Here is a 20,310-nt window from a genome sequence, read left to right as displayed (position 1 = left end):
TACAGGAAATTCAAGGTTCTCCAATTAGAATCACTCTAAATAAGACTATCCCAAGATATATATAAGCAAAGACTCAAAGTCAAAGACAAAAAGAAGATTCCAAACACAGCAGTAGAAAAGAAGAAAATAAAAAATAAGGAATTTTCAATACGGCTAGCAACATATTTCTCTCCAGAAATCTTATAGTCTAGGAGAGAGTAGGAGTAGGATGATATATTCAAAACGATGAAGGGGAAAACACTGCCAACCAAGAATAAGAACAGTATACCCAGCTGAACTGTCCTTCAGAAATGATAGAGAAAGGTAACTTTCAAGACAAACAAAAAACAGAAATTTCATCACCAACATATCTATCTTACAAAATATGCTAAGGGAGTTCTTGAAGCTGAAAGGAAATGATACTATTGAGTAATATAAAAATATCTGAAAATAAACAACTCACTGAAAAAAGTATGTATATAGTTAAAAAATATTATAATAATGTAATGTTGATGTGTAAATCACCTATAACTTTACTGTCAAGTTTCAAAGATGAAACTATTTAAAAATAACTGCAATAATCTGGTAAGGGATACTCATTATAAAAGGCTATAAATTGCAAAATCAAAATTCAAAATGTGGCATATGTAGTGGATTAAAAATGTGGTTTGGTTTTTGTAATCAAAGTTAACTTGTTATCAATTAATTAAAAAACTGCTATAACTATGGGATGTGTTTTGTAAACCTTGTTGTAACCACAAAGCAAAACCTAAAGTGTACACACACACACGCACACACACACATGCACATACACACACACAAACACACACACACACACACACACACACACGAAAAGCAAAGAATCAAAGCATACCATTAGAGAAAAAGCACTTAACCACAAAAGAAAACAATAATAGAGGAAAAAAGAAGACAGAATCTATAAAACTACTGGAAAATAATTAATAAAATGGCAGTAGTAAGACCTTACCTATCAATAATTAATTTGAATATAATAGATAAAATTCTCCAATAAAAAACAAAATGTGATTGAATTATGCTGCCCATAAGAGACTCACTTTACCTATAAGGATACATATAGATTGAAAATGAAGGACTAGTGAAAGATATTCCTTGAAAATGGAAACCAAAAAAGATATGGTATAGCTATATTTAAATCATATAAAATAGACTTTAATTCAGAAATAAAGTGACAAAGGAAAACATTATATAATGTTAAAGGAGTCAATTCAGCAATAAAACAAGAATTTTAAAAATACATACATCCAATATCATAGCTTCTAAATACACAAAGCAAATAATGACAGAACTGAATGAAAAGATCGACAGCAATACAATAATAGAAGCAACTTCAGTATCTCATGTGCAAAAATGAATAGATCATCCAGAAGGAAAATCAGTAAGAAAACATTGGACTTAAATTACACTCTAGATAAAATGGACCTAACAGAAATACAGAGAATATTCCTGTCAACAGCTACAAAATGCACATTCTTCTTTTTCTGATCATAATGATATAAAACTAGAAATTAGTTGCAGAAGAAACTTTGGAAAATGCACAAATATAAATCACTCCTGAATAACCAAAAGGTCAATGAAAATATTGAAAGGAAAGTTTAAAAAACAGACAAAAATGGAAACACAGCATATCAGAATCTATGGGATATAACAAAAGCAGTTCTAAGATGGACATTTATGACAATAAATAATTACATCAAAAAAGAAGATAAACAATCTAACCACAAGGAACTAGAAAAACAAGAAGAAACTAAGCCATTGTAAATATTAGTGATTATTGATGCATTATTCTGTTCCCTTGATACCGTACCACATTTTCTTGTTTACTATACCTTTGTAGTAATTTTAAAATCAGGAAACATAAACCCATTAATTTCGTTTTAAAAAATGTTTGGTTGTTACGTGTTTCTATAGCTTTTGATATAGTATCATCAGTTGGATTTATTCAGAATAATGACTAGGTGAGAACATTTGGGCACCCTGTATCAGACAGAAACACTGTCAACTACAGAAGAGTACTGTCTCAGACATATATTAAAATATTGACATCTTAAACTTAGTAGATGCAAATACAGTTAGAGAATCTCTCTCAAAACTTTGTTTGACTGACTTTAATAACCAAGTAGACCATTTATATTACTAATTCATTATTAATTTGTATTAGGTGATACTTTTGGTCAGGATAAAAATCTTTATGCAAAAATAACAATGAAATAATGACATTAGTTTTCATTAGTTTTTCAATACAGAAATACCATGCTTAAGGTTTGCAAAATATTAAATCATGACAGACATAGCTGTTGGAAACTCATTTTGCTGACAATTTGCTCAATTTGTAATATAAGTTTTTTTTTCCTCTCTTATTTAGAGAGTCATTAAGGACACTCGTTTGAAATTATTTAATGTAGAGGCTTTGGCAAGTCAATCAAAGATGAGTATGAGATGCTAGGAATCCAGTTTTACTTTAAGGAATATCTTAAGTACACAATTTTATTAAATCCAAAAATCTGTAGGAGAGTAAGGCATATTAAGATCATCTTTAATATACAAATTTCTTTTTTAATGATAATTCTTGGTCCTATAATTGATATACATTTAAAAAGTCCAAGTGATAGCAAAAGGAAGAGTGTTATCTTTAGAACTAGTTATATTCATATTGGAGCCAACACAAAATGCACAGAGAAGATTCCAACAAAACTCTAAAAACCTCTCAACCCTGTATCTTTTCTAAAAGGAAATATAATTCTAGAAATATTAGAATCCTTAGACAAATAAACATGCACAACCACGCACATACACACACTGTCCAAATGAATAAGATTCAAATTCCTTGTCACTTTTCACCTGGCAGGAACTGAATTCCCAAAATCTATCACCCAACAGAAATCACCTAATAATCTAAACACAAAAACCAAAACTCAAAATCCACCACCAAGGTAGGTACATAAGCTATGGACTTTAAATTTTCAATGAAAAACTAATTTGGCAACTAATCAAACATGGAGTTAAAAGTCAAAAAACAAACAAACAAAAACTCTACCAGGACACAGGACGACAGTCAAGATGGGGAGGGGATAAGTGGAAGATCCAGGAACACAGTGCAGACTAGGTGCACTTACAGGAGACACCTCTTGATCCAAGGATAAGATCCAGACAAGCAATATCTTACTGGACTTGCAGGAATAAATTCCCAAATAATACTAAAAGACATCTGACTAATTAGTAGCATGTCTTTTATTTTTATATAAAAGATATCAATCAATAGATATATGCCATTTAATAGAGCAGATCCAAGATTTATAAAGGAGAAGGAAAAAAGGAAGAAAATTAACTGCAGAGATTCTAGAAGCAGCAAGCATCATTTCCACTTCATTGAGCAAACTGACTGGCTGGCAGATAACAAAGATGTCAGTCTAGGAAGGATATCTTTGATTGTAAGTACAGAAATGACGGAAAGCTATTTTCATTTCTTATAGATTCTCCGAAGGGTCTTATGAGTTTTAGTTTTGTAGCATTTATGTTAGGCTCTCTCTGGGTAAAGCCTTCTAATATCTTTCCATCAGCATCTATACCTTAAATCAGACGTGACTCTTCACCTCCTAAGAATTTCTCATTCTCCTGTGCTCTTATTTCTTCTCACCAACCTCTTCAAAGCTCCCTTTACATCTTTGTTTCTCAGAGTATAAATGAGGGGGTTTAGAGTGGGAGTTACTACCGTGTACAAAAGGGTGATGAACTTTCCTTGACTGTGGGCATAGGAGCTGTTGGGCTGGATATAGACAGCTGTGATGGTACCATAGAAGAGAGATACTACCACCAGGTGAGACCCACAAGTTCCAAGGGCTTTACGCCAGGCTTGAGCTGACCTGATCCTCATCACTGCTTGGACAATGTACCCATATGAGACCAAGATGAGTGCTACTGGGAGAAGAAGCAATACCAAAGAAGCCATGAAGAGCTGGACCTCATTAGCATGAATGTCTACACAGGCCAACTTGATCATGGCAGGAACTTCACAGATGAAGTGGTAAATCTTATGGTTCCCACAACGGGGCAACCGAAGGGTAATGGTGCCCTGAATGAGTGTGTTGCCCACTCCACTCAACCATGCAATTCCTGCCAGGGACTGGCAAAGTCGTGGGTGCATAACTGTGGCATAATGGAGTGGTCGGCAAACAGCAGCATAACGATCAAATGCCATGACTGCTAGGAGAACACATTCAGTGGATCCCAGTGCCAGAGACACGTAGAGTTGAATGGCACAGCCTACAGGTGTAATTGTCTTGGCTGGACCATGGAGGTTCCACAGCAACTGGGGAGCAATGCTGGTTGTAAAGCAGAGGTCAACAAAGGAGAGATTGGTAAGAAAATAATACATGGGTGTGTGGAGCATGGAATCCAGACAGGAAACCAGTATGATTGCTGTGTTGCCCGCCAGCGTCAGGAGGTAAGAGATTAGCACAAGCACGAAGAGGATCTTCTCGAGTTGTGGTTGATCAGAAAAACCCACCAGTATGAAATAACCTCCTAAACTCTCATTAAGCATCTTCATATCACCCTACTTATGACAGGGAGAGAGACAAATATAAAAATACAGGTGTTAATGCAATGCAATTAGAATCAGAATTATACTTGAGAAACACTGACCCCAAAGACTGAGGATGGGGGCATATTATGTATAGACTATCGAATGGGGAGCAGGAGGGAACGAGAGAAAATAAAGAAGAGAGAGAAGCAAGAACATTTCCAAGAGAAACATAAAATCTGCAGAACTTACCAAGAACCATTAAAATATATGAGGACATAAAATAGACCATACAAGAAGTAATTATTAATTAGTGGTTGCTCAGTTCTTCTAAATCATTTCATTTTGTTTTCCTTAGAAATCCATCCTTTTCTTCCTCAATAGCATCTTGTAAGATTATATATATATATTATATAAATAAAAGAGAAACAGAAGATGTGGTAAAATCAACAAACATTTTGTAGCTATTTTATCAGATGTCCATAACAAAAATTGCCAATAAAGATCAGATAGTTTTGGAATGGTATTTCATATTGTACCCTGACACATACATTTGTCAATATCATTCTAAGGATGAAATAACTAATCATCATTTTTAATTAGTTAATATATATCATCTACACATTAAACAGCTTTCTTTAAATATGTTTTTAGTGATATGAAAGTGGACAGTCTAAAGTATAGTGAGAGTCTTCAGAGAATAGCACTCTTGTAAGTTGCAAATAAATTTTGATACCTAGACAAAGACATTTTTAGAATTGGATATTTTACTTTTGTATTAGTTAAAGCTAAACTTTTTGATAATTTCATTTTTTATGGATTTCAATGAAGTTGTGTTGCAGTTTAGATTCTATTTTCCCTATTGTAACTTCTTACTATATATTAGTGGAACGATGAATCTTTTTGATTCCTCACTTCATTTAATATTTATGAAAGACTTTTAATTGATGTCATCACAGATGGCAAAATATATTAGGTGGTCTCTTATCCTTTGACTTTTAGTCTTCATTACCTGTACATAGACAACAGAATCAGACAAAAATGTTTATCAAGATAAAATTTTGTTTCTTAAAATACCAAATTCACAAATGTCATCATTTAATTCAAATCTCTGTCCAATTTTCTATCTTATTTCTGTTTTCAGAATTATCTCCCAACATTTGTAATTTCTTCTAGCCAAAGCAATCATTTTACTCTTCTGAACACACAAAATTCTAACTTCTTATTCAAATTCTTTGCAAATTCTCTTTCTTTCCATGACTATTCAATTCCTTTTACCCTTATCAATTTCTATTCACTTGTTAATATTTATTCCCAAACCTACATCTTCTAAGAAGTATCCAAATCCACTCTACAAAACGCTTTTCTTCTGAAATTCCAATAGTCTGGTTTGCAATGGTGAGTCAATTTGCATAAGGACCTATTTCATTGAGCATGCCAAGCATCCTAAAATGGAAAAGAAACTCTTAATGGGAAAAGACATTTCAAATGTCTTCTTATTATTATCAGCAGCAGCCTTATTTTTGAAGAAAATATGGATTGAATAAAAGTATTTTGAATAAACTGATACCTTTACTTATTCTATTAAATTGCCTTTCTCCCGTTTTTCTTGTCTTAACTAGCCAACCATGTTTTTAAAACATATATTAAATGTATGGCAATATTACCAGCATATGGGCTGGGGTCGTGGCTTAGTGGAAGAGCACATGCCTAGCATGTGTGAGGCACTGGGTTCGATTGTCAGCACCACATATAAACAAAATAAAATCCATCGACAACTAAAAAGTATTTTTAAAAAATATTACTGGCACAGAATAATGATCATTTAAAAAGCTAATATCTACTTCAAAAGATGCATTTTGCTACCTCACTCCCCCAATAGTTAGACAAGAAATTTCAATGTCCTTAGAAATTATACAGGAGTAAGATTTTAAACGTGAATGTTGTGAAATATACTTTCTGGAAATGTTAAGGGACTTTCTTAAGGTATCTACTGTATATTTGTATCCTCAGGTTTTTCTCTTGATACAGTCATCTTGTACATCTATATATTTAATTGAACTACATTCTGTTGATTCACTTGTCCTTGGGAAATGAAACCATGAGTATCATAATTTACTGAATCCCACATTTTTAAATGCAGGTATTTTCATGAATGGAGTCTCTGAGAAAATTAAAAAAAAAAAAAAGCCAGGGAGCAAGAATAGGCACCATATATATGTATGTACATACACAAACATAAATAACCTGCCTCAGTACAATGTATGTATATCCAAAGGTATGACTGTATCATAAAGGATTCTATTTCTTCATTTTCTTATTCCTAAATGTCCATTCTTTGAAATTGAGAGATTAAAAAAATTATTTACTTCAAATCTAATCCTATTATAAACTAGTACAAGTCAATTTAACCCATTATTCATAAATAAAAATGCTAAAAAGTAGGCATAAAAGATAAATTATTGGCTGGGGTAGTTTGAGGAAGGCTGAAATGAGCAACTGAAGAAAATAATTATTGTTTTCTCTAGAAAGAAAATTTGTGATACAAGTAGATAGGGAAGGAAAAAGATATATTATTATTTCCTCACCTGTGTAAATTCCACCCCTTCACTTTTCTAATTAGTTTTATAAGGTCAGAAGGTGAAACTTACAAATGAGTTTTCCAGAAACATGAAATTTTGAAAATGAATCTCTGAATCCACCACCAAGTTTGGGGTGTGAGTGCTTATTTCCAGAGCCAGAAAACATTGGAATTTGTTACTATAGCAGGAAATGATGTCAGGCCCAGATTGGGACCTGGGGAACCCTGTATTCCTAATGGAGCAATTAGTACCAAGCACAAAAGTGACCAAGACAAAGCTCTCTTAGGGAAACTGTATAGAAGGAACTACTTCTGTACATTTTTATCTTCCATCTAAAATGTTTCCAGGTCTTCAAATCTCATACTAAAATAAATTCTTGACAAAGGTGAAAATAAAGTTCTTACTGTCAGCAAGGTATGTTTAGAGACATGATTCCCATGGAATTATAATGATCAAGACTTAAAAAGCTGAATGTATGTGAGTGCATTACATGTATGCCAGTAGGATACTTGTGGATTCTGTTTCAGAGAGAAGACATCAGAAAATTTGGTAGCAATATATTTGTCTTGTCAGCATTTCTCAATGTTTTTAAAAGGTTTCCTGATCCAATAAATTTGAAGGAGCTGCTTAGAAATTCACAAAATACATACGTTGGTACTTCTTAGAAATTCACACCATACAAGGGTGATGTCTGCTCACACTAATTTTCTTCCAGAATATTCCCAAATCATTTAGCTAAATAATATTTTGTTGGGTAGCACTTTTTAAGAACTTGGGTAAATAGGGCAGTAGAACAATTTCTGAGAGACCCTGACATAGAAACATGCAGGCATAGAAAGGATACCTATATGTTGACATCACCTATAAGTCACTAACTATAAATATTAAAATAGCATGAATTGCATGGAAAGTAATCATGAAATTTCTGGGGTCAGACTGAGAATCCTACTGTTGTCTACACCTTTGAGAAGATTCTGAAACAAGACAGTTCACTATATGTCATACTTAAAAGCAAACTGAAAGCAGAGATTATACATAAATATTGGAAAACAAAAATATAGGGTATGGTGAATTCAAAGTAAATATTTTATTATACATAGCTGAAATTAAGATAAGAATTCTTTTTTTGAACAGAATAATTTTTAGCTTATTTTAGCACAATAGAGCACAAATGAAAATTATTAAAAATGTATACAACAGCATGCGAATTAGGGAAAAATAGGCAGAAACATGATAAATATTCTCATATCTTCTCATAATTTACGGAGCTCATTTGAGTAACCTCTTAGTAAATAGGTATAGGCTATATAATGCTTATAACACTAGAAGGAAATAAAGAATGGTTTTAAAATTGGCAACAGTTATAAAGGGAAAAGTTATAAAAGAAAAGAAAAAAATATATATATCGGTCAAGTGTACTGGTGCATGCCTGTAATCCCAAGTGACTGAGGAGGCTGAGATGGGACTGCAAGTTCGAGGCCATTCTCAACAACTTAGTTAGGCCCTTAAACAACTTAGTGAAAACCTCTCTCAAATCTCTCAAAATAAAAATAAAAAGACTGGGCATGTGGTTCAGTGGTTAAGCAACTCTGGGTTCAATCCCAGTACAAAAAAACAAAAAAAAAGAAAAGAAAAGAAATATATCAGAAGGTATATTAAATAAAAATATAAACTTTAAAAATAATAAAATAATTAATGAAGCTGGACACAGTGATGCACACCTGTAATCCCAGCAACTCCAGAGGCTGAAGTAGAATAATCACAAATTCAAAGCCAGCCTCAGCAATTTAGAGAGGCCCTGAGCAACTCAGCAAGACCCTGTCTCTAAATAAAATATATAAAAGGGCCTGGGATGTGGCTCAGTGGTAAATTGCTCCTGGGTTCAATCCCCAGTCCCAAAAAAATAAAATAAAATAAAATAATAATAATAATAATTATGAAGTCAGCAAAAAGTGGTGTAAGCAGCACTAAATATGTTACTCTACTGAAACATCAAAAACAAGTAGAAACTGTCAAACCAATGTTTTTAAAACTCTGGAAAACATCAAATATTTGTAGTAACTGCTGAACAAAGAAAAAGTCAAATTAAAAATAGTAGGAAAGTTTTGTGATGGCCTTATTGTCCTTGCTTTAGCCACTTACTCCATGGTGGGGGCCTTATAAATGACAGTAGCCTGAATTCCCAGTATGGGACCTTTGTCCCTTGTTACAGAAAAAGCAGAGCAGTCCTCACTTGCAAACTAGTATATCTGTTTTAATCTTTATGAGGGCTATTGGACAGACTGATGAAATGAGCTCATCTTTGTTTCAATTAACTCAGAACACAGGCTAGAAAAGTAGTTGACACTACAAAACCTGACAGGGTTAACTCAAACTATATACTCCTACAGCAAAAGTCTATGAGTTGAAATAAATGACAGATTGCTTAAGGCCAGGAGCAAAATCTGGCAAATACTTTTAGAGAAATTAGAATATTCAACAGGCACCTATGTAAATGGGGTATTTAGAAAGCCATTATATATGCTCAGGGCAAAATATACTGCCAGAAAATACAAAAGACCCTTGACTTTCTCTTTAGGTTGAGCCCTAGGCTCAGTGAAAACCTTGCTAGGTGTTGAAGGAATATCCCTGAAAAAAGTCAATTTGCAAAGACTGTGAGTGTTGTTTATTTTGTGTATGAGTGTGTGTGTGTATGTGTGTGTGTGTGTTCTTTTCTGTTTTTGTTTTATTGTGGAGCAATTGTTTTAGCTCCTGACATACAAGAAAATACCTCCCAATTTAAAGGAACAGCAATTTCAGTTATCACACATGGCACAAAATAAACCCTTTCAAAATAGTTTGGGGATTAGGGATGTAGCTCTGTAATAGAAAACTTACCTAGCATGTTCAAGACCCTGGTTTTTATTCCCAGCACTACAAGAAAAAAAAAAAAAAAGTAGAGAAAGTAAATAAACAAAAACAAAGTTATAACCTTCAAAAATACGATTCAGTATTGAAAGGTATCCCACGAAAACCACGCTGGACACAGAAATCACATAAGGGAGTTTATTAAGCAACATGTCTCCCTGCAGGGTAAAAGAGAAAATGAGAGGAAAAGAAAGGGAACAAGAAAGGGTGCACTCTAGAGAGACTGGAAAAGAAAGGAGGATAGAGAAAGTGAGCAGGAGAGAAAGAAGCATGAGAAAAGATGGTGGGGTAGCTACCGTGAAGCAGTTGAATTCTGCCGGGCTAACAGGGGACCAATAATGGAGGATACTTGCAAGCTGACTGATGAACCAATAGCTAGCTAGGATGTTCACAGATTGACAAGTGGTTGGGAGGTGAGGAAAATGGCTGCACCCGAAAGAGCAGCTTTGTATTACAAGTATATCCTAAGAGGGAAAGAATCTGATTAAATGTGTAGATTACCCAATTTTCCACAACAAAATCTTCAAGGGTTACAAGGAAAATAGAAAAGTATGGATCATTTAAAGGAACAAAATAGATGAAGAAACCCAGGCATAGCAATTTTTAGATAAATACTTGAAAGTAACTTTTAAAAATATTCCCCAAAAGCTAAAGAAAATAGAGCAACAATGTGTGAATAAAATGAAAACACAAGCAAAGAGAAATTATAAAAAGGGAATCAAACAGAAATTTTGGAGCTGAAAAGACCTCAAACTGAAATGAAAATTTCACTAGAAAGATATACCAAATTTGAGAAGGCAGAAGAAAAAATCAGTAAAATTGAAAGTAGGGCAATTGGTGTTAGCCTGACAAACAGAGAGAAAAAAGAACAAAGTGATCAGAGACGAACAGACTCTGTGGGACACCATCAAGTAGACCAATGTGTTAATTATTCCAGAAGAAGAAGAAAGGAGTGAATATTTAAAAAAATAATGTCTAAAAATTTAATAAATTTGATGAAATATATGAAATGGCAAATCTAAGAAGCTCAATAATTTCAAGAATGATAAACCCAAAGAGACTCAGTGAGATGCATAAAAATACATCTGTCAAAATCAAAGAGAATTTTAAAAGCAGCAAGAGAAATCCAAGGTAATTTCCCCTCAATAAGAGTGACTTTTGGTTGTTCAACAAAAACCATGGAGGCTGCAGATGATAGCATGACATATTCAAAATGTTGAAATAAAAATACTGTCACTCAGGAATTCTTTATCTTGCAATACTGTCCCTCGAAAATGAGAGAGAAAATACAACATTCCCAGATTAATAAAGCTGAAGGAGTTTGTTCTTTTAAATTGACTTTATAAGAAATGCTAAAAGGAATTCTTCAAGTTGGCATTGAAAAGTTACTCAAAGCCATAGGAAGAAATACATGTAAGTTTCAAACATGGGTGTCATTTACCCATTGAAGAAAAAGCCAAAATCATTTGGTTATCACTGAATAAAGGAAGAGAATAACATCTTGTTAGACTCACCAGGAGTCTCAGTCATACTGTTTGGTATCATGGAGAAGAAAGTTCCCAGTAAGATCGAACACAATAGAGAAGAAATCAGTATATAATAAAGAACTAATGGGAAATTTTTAAATAAAAAAATATATGTTGTACCACAGCAGGTTGTATCTCTAGCCTTGGACCCAGTCTTCACAGGGGCATTTGCACTTCAAAGGGACATGGTTAGGTCCCATGGAAAGTCCTTTAAATTCCAAAAGGAAGGAGTAAATGGTGCTCATTAGTTTTCTTGAAACTCAGTTGGTGGAAATGGGGGAGGGGAATTCTCACTCTCCCAGGCACCTGTTCTTACAGTGTCCTTAGTTCACTTTATATCCATCCAGACCTGGGTCAGTTACCTACTGCATAAGAACCAGTAGCTGTGTAGTCCAAGAGGTGGAAACCCCAGAACAAGAGGGATCAACAGTGCTACCCTAGTCAGATACCAAGGCTTCTGGAAACTCCCTGGAAAATCACAGGCACAGTTCACTTTGGAAGAGTGAAGAAGCAAGAGCAGATATCCTCAGGCAATCAAAGCAGAGATCAAGAACCCATTCAAGAGGAGTTGAGCTTGCATCTGCATCTGCTTCTTTCTTTTTTGTTTTTTTCAGCTTTGATATTACTTTATTTTTTTTATTGTAAACAAATGGAATACATGTTGTTTCTCTGTTCGTACATGGCGTAAAAGCATACCATTTGTGTAATCATAAATTTACATAGGGTAATGTTGTTTGATTCAAATGACTGGGAATACAAATCATATCACAATAATAACCCTGAATGTTAATGGCCTGAACTCATCAATCAAAAGACATAGACTGGCAGATTGGATTAAAAAGAAAAATCCAACGATATGCTGCCTGCAAGAGACTCATCTCATAGAGATACCCATAGACTAAAGGTGAAAGGATGGGGAAAAACATACCATGCACACGGACACAACAAAAAAACTGGAGTATCCATCCTCATATCAGATAATGTGGACTAGTCAGAAGGGATAAAGAAGGACATTACATACTACTTAAGGGAAACATAAATCAGCAAGACATAACAATCATAAATATCTATGCCCCGAACATTGACTCATCCATGTACATCAAACAAATCCTTCTCAATTCCAGAAATCAAATAGACCACAACACAATAATACTAGGCAATTTAACACACCTCTTTCACCACTGGATAGATCCTCCAAACAAAAATCGAATAAAGAAACCATAGATCTCAATAACACAATCAACTTAACGGACATATATAGAATATACCATCCAACAAAGAACGAATACATTTTCTTCTCAGCAGCACATGGATCCTTCTCTAAAATAGACCATATTTTATGCCACAAAGCTACTGTTAGCAAATACAAGAAGATAGAGATACTACCTTGTATTCTATCAGATCATAATGGATTGAAATTAGAAATAAATGACAGAATAAAAAACAGAAACTTCTCCAATACCTGGAGATTAAATAATACAAAACCTTTAAAGAGGAGCTCATTCCAATACTCCTTAAAGTATTCCATGAAATAGAAGAGGAGGGAACCCTCCCAAACTCATTCTATGAAGCCAATATCACCCTGATACCTAAACCAGACAGAGACACATCAAGGAAATAAAATTTCAGACCAATATGAGATCAACAGTACATTAATACCAAAGCCAAGACAAAGACATTAGCAAGAAATAAAAACTAAATAGCATCATTTCTCATGAACAAAGATACACAATTCCTTGGAAAAATTAGCAAGTTGAATCCAACAATACGCAAAAAAGGCATATTTTTACTATTCTAAAAACTGTCTGTGTTCTACTTTTTTATCTGCCCTTTTTTCCATCAACCCTTAGTAAACACTGATCTTTTTACTGTTTCGATAATTTTGTCTTTTGTCATATATTTTGATTGTGTGACATGTAAACTTTTAATATTGACTTCTTTCTCTTTTGTAATCTGCACTAAAATTTCCTCCATGGCTTTCCATTACTTGATAGCCTAGTTTTTTTTTTTTTTTAAACACTGAATAATATTCTATTGTCAAGGTGTACCACAGTTTATATATATCCATTCACCTACTAAGAGAGATGTTGATTCCTTCCACGTTTTGACAACTATAAACACAGATGTAAAATAATATAATGGTAGATTAATTCATTAAGCATTTGACCAAATGCAACCCTAAGAGGCAGTCTATGGAATGGGAGAAAATATTTTCAAGCCATCTGGTTGATAAAGTATTAAATATCCAACATATATAAAAATCTTCTACAACTTAAGAGCAAACAAATAATTCAATTAATAAATGGCCAAAGAACTTGAATAGACACTTCTCCAAAGAAAGCAGACGAATGGCCACCAGACATAGGAAAGCATACTCAATATCAAAAATCATAATGGAAATATAGTTCAGAACCACAATGAACCTACCACCTGATAGAAAGAATGTTAATAAAACTGTAAGAGTTGGTGAAAATATTTAAGAAATTGGAAACTTTACATTATATATTTCTATTGAATGGAGCAGCCACTGTGGAAAACAGCTCAAATATTAAAGGTAGAACTTCTGTATGATCCAGCAATCCCACTACTGGGTATATATCCAAAGAAAATATAATCATTATCTGGAAAAGATATCTGCATTCCCTTGTTTATTATAGCTTTATTCACAATGACCAAGATATGAACTCAAACTCTACTGGTCTCTAACAACAAATGAATGGATTTTTAAATATTTTATATTTATATTTATAAATATATATTTATATTTATATATATACACATATACATGCAATGGAATACTACTTGGTCTTAAAAAATAAGAAAACTTGGCACAGCAAGGAAGTACCTGGACAACATTATACAAGGTGAAACAAGCCAGGCACAGAAAGAAAAATACCACCTGATTTCACTTATATATTTAAACAAGTTCATCTCATAGAAGTGACAGTAAAGTGGTGTTTAGCAAGGACTTGTGAGGAGGGTAGGGAAATATTGACCAAAGGATATAAAACTTTAGGAAGAATAACTTCCAGAGAGGTACTATAAAACAGTTATTGTGGTTACTGACAATGTCTTGTGGTCTTGAAAATTGTTGAAAGAGTACATCTTAGGTGTTCTCACCATAAAAATTAATAATTGTGAAAGGCAATGCATAAGTTAATTAACTCAATTTAGCCATTTCACAGTATGTATATACGTCAAAACAATATACCGCACGTAAGTATATACGATTTTTTTGTCAATTGAAAAATAAAAGCATTAGCAACCTAAATTTCTTCCCCCAGAGAAAAACTTTTAAAAAACTGTTTTGAACCACCTAAAGTTGAGCAATTCACTAGCAGTAGACCTTAATAAAAGAACTATTAAGGGAGGTTCTTCAAGCAGAGGAAAATGATAGTGGATGGGATTTTGGATCTATGCAAAAAGAAAAGAACTTAGGAATGGTAAAAATATGAATGAATATAAAATTATTTTCTCATTGTTTTAAAAAACTGACTCTTCAAGACAAGAGAAATAGCAATGTGTAGTGGTATACACAAAGCATGTAGAAATAAAATATACACCAACAAAGAAATGGAGGAGAAATTGGAGTATCCTCTTAAAATAGTCTTATGTTACATATGATGCTAAATAAGATTATTTAAAGGTAGGTATTGATAAATTAAAGGTTCAAGTTATATAACCTTGAGCATTTTAAAAATAAAGCAGTGCTTTTGATCTTATTAATAATTGAAATAAAATAGAATACTAAAAGCATATTCTATTAATCTAATAGGATGCAGGACCAAGAAACAATACATGAAAATCAAACAGAAAAATAGGAAATTTTAAACCAACCATACTGATAATCCTTTTGACTATAAATTATTAAATATTTGATTAAAAGATTGCCAGACTTCATAACAAAGCAAGTTCTAATTACTAGAGCTCTACTTTAATTTCAAATGAAGAAAAGTTAAAAGTTAAATTATGGGAAACACAAATATGCAAATGTAATTCATAAAAATACTAGAATATTAATAATGACCAAAGTAGACAGGAAAAGGAATATTACTCAAGACAAAGAGAAATATTTCATAATGAGATGAAGAAGTCATTCAAAGGATAAAATCGTCTTAATCACGTGTGCTTAATAACAGTGTTTCTGTATATATTAAACCAAAAATGACAAAAAAGAGGAAATAAGGTTTGTGTTTGGGGATTTCCACACTCCTTTGTAACTGATAGGGAAGACAGAAAACCAGTAAAAATATAGAATATTTAAACATTATTGTGTTAGTATCTTCTGACTTTTGCAAAATACTATAGACTGGGTAGATTATAAATAACAGGATTTTTTTCTCACAGTTCTAGAGGATGGGAAATCCAAGATCAAGGTGCCAGTGGATCTGGTATAAACAAACAGTAGAGAATACTGATGAGACCAAATGCTGATTCTTTGGAAAGTTCAGTAGAATTGCTCAGGGATGCATTGGGCACCTCCTAGAGGGGTGCAGGGTGCTGGTGATGCGTGTCAGCTGGTTTGGGAGTCCTCAATTAATTTTCTGTGGGTTTTGTGGAGTCCATGAGTCCCTGAGTCAGACTGTTGAGAACAACCAGCCAGTTGCTGTGTACTTCCTCCCCTTTCTGATTCTACTTGTAAGGAATCCGGCATCCCAACCACCTGTCAATCTGTGTACCACCCGCCTCTTCCGTTACAGGAATTTCTGGCTTACGTTGCCGTAATCTTCCTGCCTCCCACATTACGTTCTAATATGTCATTGGTTCATCAGCCAGTCTGTAATAATTCTCCTCCGTGATTGGTTCCTCCCAGCCCGCGAAATTCCAATATGAGGAGAAACCATGTGCCATGTTCTTCTTCTTTTCTTCTTTCCTTTTCCCCGAGCGGACACGAATCGTCCGCATAAAATAGAAGTTCCTCGTGTGAGACCTGTGTCTGCAGAGCATTTTTCTGGGAGTTATCGAGGAACCATAACTAACATCTGGTGCCGAAACCCGGGATGGGTTTTTTCTGCTGACTAAGCAAGCGGAATCCCATCCGATAACCCCGGTGCTCGTGGATACAGGCTCACCTTCCATTTACCTGGATGCCCAGTTTTCTGCATACAACACTGGACTCCAAAATTGGTGAGTTCCGCTTAGGCAGGCCCCTGACCACTTAAACACATCTCGGCTGCCCGCGGCTTCTGCCACGGCCCCCCTGTATCTGAGAAGTGGCCATTCCCACGGTTCCCTCCAACAGCTTGTGGCTCTCACCACCCACCCGCGGCTCCCTCTCGCAGCTTCCGCTGCTCACCTCACGGCTCCCTCTCGCCGCTCTGCGGCTTCCCCCTCACGGCTCCCGCTGCCCAACTGCCAAGGTGTGGGGGTACCTCCTTGGTTGCCATAGTTGGTCCTAGTTGCTGGGTGGATTCCTGAATTTTGTGGTGCTGAGATTCTTTCTCAGAGTTTGAAGCTCTCTCTCTTATTTCCCGCTGCGTCTCGCTCGAAATCCTGGCCAGGTCTTCAAACTCTCTCTCGGCTAATTGCCTGGTTAAACACTGGTTCTAGGTGACGACCAAACCTTTGTTCTAACCTCTCATTGCCTGGCACCGTGGTTCTTGGGATGCCAAAATCACTAGCCAGGTGGGTCTCAGCTTACCATGGGATTCGGGACATCCAGCCCAGCAAACTCGCCCCTGAGATGGTTATTAAATCATCTCAAACCCCTTCACCTATTCCCTGAATCAGAGCTAAATAGTCCTTTAGATAGTAAGTCAGAATGGTCTATTTATGACACCCTAAATTCTAGCTTTATACTAGGTAAAATTATATGCCTAATTGTACTAGTTATAATTAAGTACATATGTGGGCAACCTGGTGAATGGAAAGGAACTTTTCCCCTTTGTGTTTTTTCTTTCTTTCAGGCTAAACCTCTCTTGGCTTCTCCCCAACCTTTTAACCATTCTTTCCCTTCCGAGTTCAATCCTTACAAGCCTCCTCCTGCAGAAGCCCCTGTCCATTCTTCTTCTTTGCCTCATTCTGTTTCTCCTTCCGCTCCTCCATTCAGCCCACCAAGTCCCCCAACCATGCGGTCTCGTACACACATTCTAGCTCCTTTACTGGAGGTGGCTAACATGGAGGGAGTAAAACCTGAACACATTCTCTTGGCTGATTCCTTATTTTCAAATGTTTTCTTTCTTAGCTCTCCCTGCAGGCTCAAGAAATTAAAAGGACCTAAGCATCAAGTTTCTGCTAGAACATATTAGCCCTTTTCAGATTCAGATCTCAGTCAAGGGTTACATTGAAATGTAAATAAAGAAAGCCTCAGTAGGAGACCAGTTTCAAATCCAAGAAAGAAAGTGTCCATTTTAAATTTCTCCTGGGCTACAACTCAGGATACTTTTCTCCCTTTCAATTTTTCTCTCCTTCTCATTTTCTCATGCTTTAATTAATAACCATTATCATTTTTCTTCTAGGAAATGCTGTATTTTTGAGCTCACAATTTTGAACCTACAGACTTAGGTTAATGATTTTTGATCTGTTCTTTTTATCCAACTCTAGAGTTATTTTTGAACATCCGTTACATTGCAATGGAGATAAATATTACAAGGCCTTTGCTTTTGTGTTAAATATAAGAGCGCATAAAAATTAAATTTTTAAAAATGGATCCAAATATTTTTAATTCATGTGATTTAAAGAGGTTCAATTTAAATTGGGTAAACTAATAGAAGTAAAATGTCCTTAAAATTAACTCACAAGTCTCTAAGTGGTCAAACTAATAAAATATTAATGTTTATAAAATGTCTAACATCAATTTTTCTAGGAATTTTCTTCAACAGGAAAGAGATGGCAAATACCAAATACTGTTGGTACACTTGTCTGATATCTTGGTTTTTCTACAATAAGATGAGTGAATTGGAGTCAACATGTATGGAATTACTCAAATGTGTTTGTTAGAGACATCTGATTAATTTATAAGGTTATTCCATGGAGTAACATACTTAAAAACATTATTCTTTGTAAATTAAATGTGTTCATATTTTCCAGGTATACAAGCCTTTAAAGCAGAAAATTTATCAAGTTGCTGTTCTCCAAATTAAACTTGTCTGTAATGGTAAACCTATCATTTAATATTCTATTATAGGACCTGTCATCAATAGGGTATATGTAAAATGACATTTAAGAAAGAGTGTAATATACAGTAGCAAAAATGGAACTCAGTCAAAATTCAAGATAGCTATTGCACAAACTGAATGTTTTACTGTTGGTAATTCCATTTTGTATTTTCCTTGTAAACTCTAATTGTTGCCTGATCAATATTTTACAGAAGTACTGCTTCAAGAGCAAACACTGTAAATTAACTTGGAATAGTAAGCCATCACCTATAGAACAGATAATGTAAACCCCAATTAGAAAAAAGGGGGTAAATAACTGTAAAGTTATAGACATTGAAGCTAAAATCCAGTACTCTTATTTTATGACTGGTGAGACTGACTTACTTGATGGTTAAGATCAAACTTAGAGATTGAGATTAAATACAGAGGTCAAGAAAAGTCCATATTTGGGTCTTGCCCTCAAAGTCAGCCTGAACCCAGGGAACAAGAGGACTTCTCCAAGGAGTTTTGCAACCCTGGGTCACACAACCTCCTGACCAAGGAGATTGATGGGGCCGCTAGAGAAAAAGCCACTCAGTCCATCTGCTGTAGAGGAGGGTCATGGAAAAAGGGAGACATCCCTGATGCCTTCAAGGAAAGCCACGTCATCAAGGAGACGCTGCCTAACCAAATGGCACTATGGAACTAAGAAGCTGGTCTTAAGTTCTCTATGAGTGATCCTTGTGGAAACTCAGCTAACTCTTTAACAGAGAGGAACAGGTCACTTTGACCAGCTTGATCTTAAACACCTAGCAAATCAGTTAAAACCAAAGTGTAGCCATTCTTGGGCATTTAAAAATAATAGTAACTATCAAGAGAAACTGCTAGAGTCAGAAGTTTTTAGTCAGTTTAAGGCCTACAGACACAGGTAGGCTTAATCTATGTTTGCTAGTAACAGAAGTATAGAGATTTCTACTAAATATTGTGTTCACATTCCTGATAACCTAGACAATGCTAAAGCTCCCAAATGAAGGCCTGTCCTCTCCAGCCTTTGCTAGGCCTTGTTATGGGAACAATTTCTCAGTTCTTCCACCCCCTGGTGAGGAATCATTAACTTCTGTCATCTTTATAATATGCATTAGCATGTTCCAGATCCTGTAACATTTATATTGTGTCAATCTCATTTCAGTACTCATGTCTTTTTGTTCTTCTCTCATAGAAGCACACATCCCCAGATGCCTTTACAGCCTGCTCTCCCACAACCAGACTTCTACCATGAACCCCTCAATTGAACCAATTTCTAAAAAAGGAACCTCCAAACTGCTAGCCCCACGCTGCCCACTTCCAGCTCGAAGAAGTCAGATCGGTCATCACCCCTTTTCCCTACAGCAGTGAAGGAGTTCCTAGTATTAGAGGGGTAAATGAAGTCAGAACTGGGAACAGGCAGTTAGTGTAGAAATAGATCAGTCAAATCAAGAAAATGAAGTCCATGAAAATCATCTGCCTTTGGAAGCCTAGAAGGAGAATGAACTTTTTACATCTCACCTGCAAAACCAACCCCAGTCACCTAGGCAGGAAGGAGAGAGAAGGCTTCAAAAAGAACTGGAGAGCAAGATTTTTTTATTTTTTATAAAAAAAGAAATGGGGGAATGTAAGGAATCCAGCCTCCCAACCACCTG

At 35.0% G+C, this 20,310-nt stretch overlaps 1 protein-coding gene across 1 annotated transcript; it reads right to left on the bottom strand.

The window, feature by feature from the left end:
- Nucleotides 1-3,625: 3,625 nt before the first annotated feature.
- On the bottom strand, nucleotides 3,626-4,567 carry LOC124988583 (olfactory receptor 2G3-like). The gene has a single exon (XM_047558182.1). The coding sequence runs from the start codon at nucleotides 4,565-4,567 to the stop codon at nucleotides 3,626-3,628; it is 942 nt and encodes a 313-aa protein (XP_047414138.1).
- Between the last annotated feature and the right edge of the window lie 15,743 nt (nucleotides 4,568-20,310).

This window comes from Sciurus carolinensis, chromosome 7 (assembly GCF_902686445.1).
Source record: "Sciurus carolinensis chromosome 7, mSciCar1.2, whole genome shotgun sequence".
NCBI lineage: Eukaryota > Metazoa > Chordata > Mammalia > Rodentia > Sciuridae > Sciurus > Sciurus carolinensis.
The sequence above is the reverse complement of the archived record's forward strand: the minus strand, read 5'-3'. Positions and strand labels throughout refer to the sequence as shown.

Excerpts from the sequence above, each read along its gene's own strand:
- LOC124988583 (XM_047558182.1), bottom strand. The coding sequence starts at position 4,567 with ATGAAGATGCTTAATGAGAGTTTAGGAGGTTATTTCATACTGGTGGGT.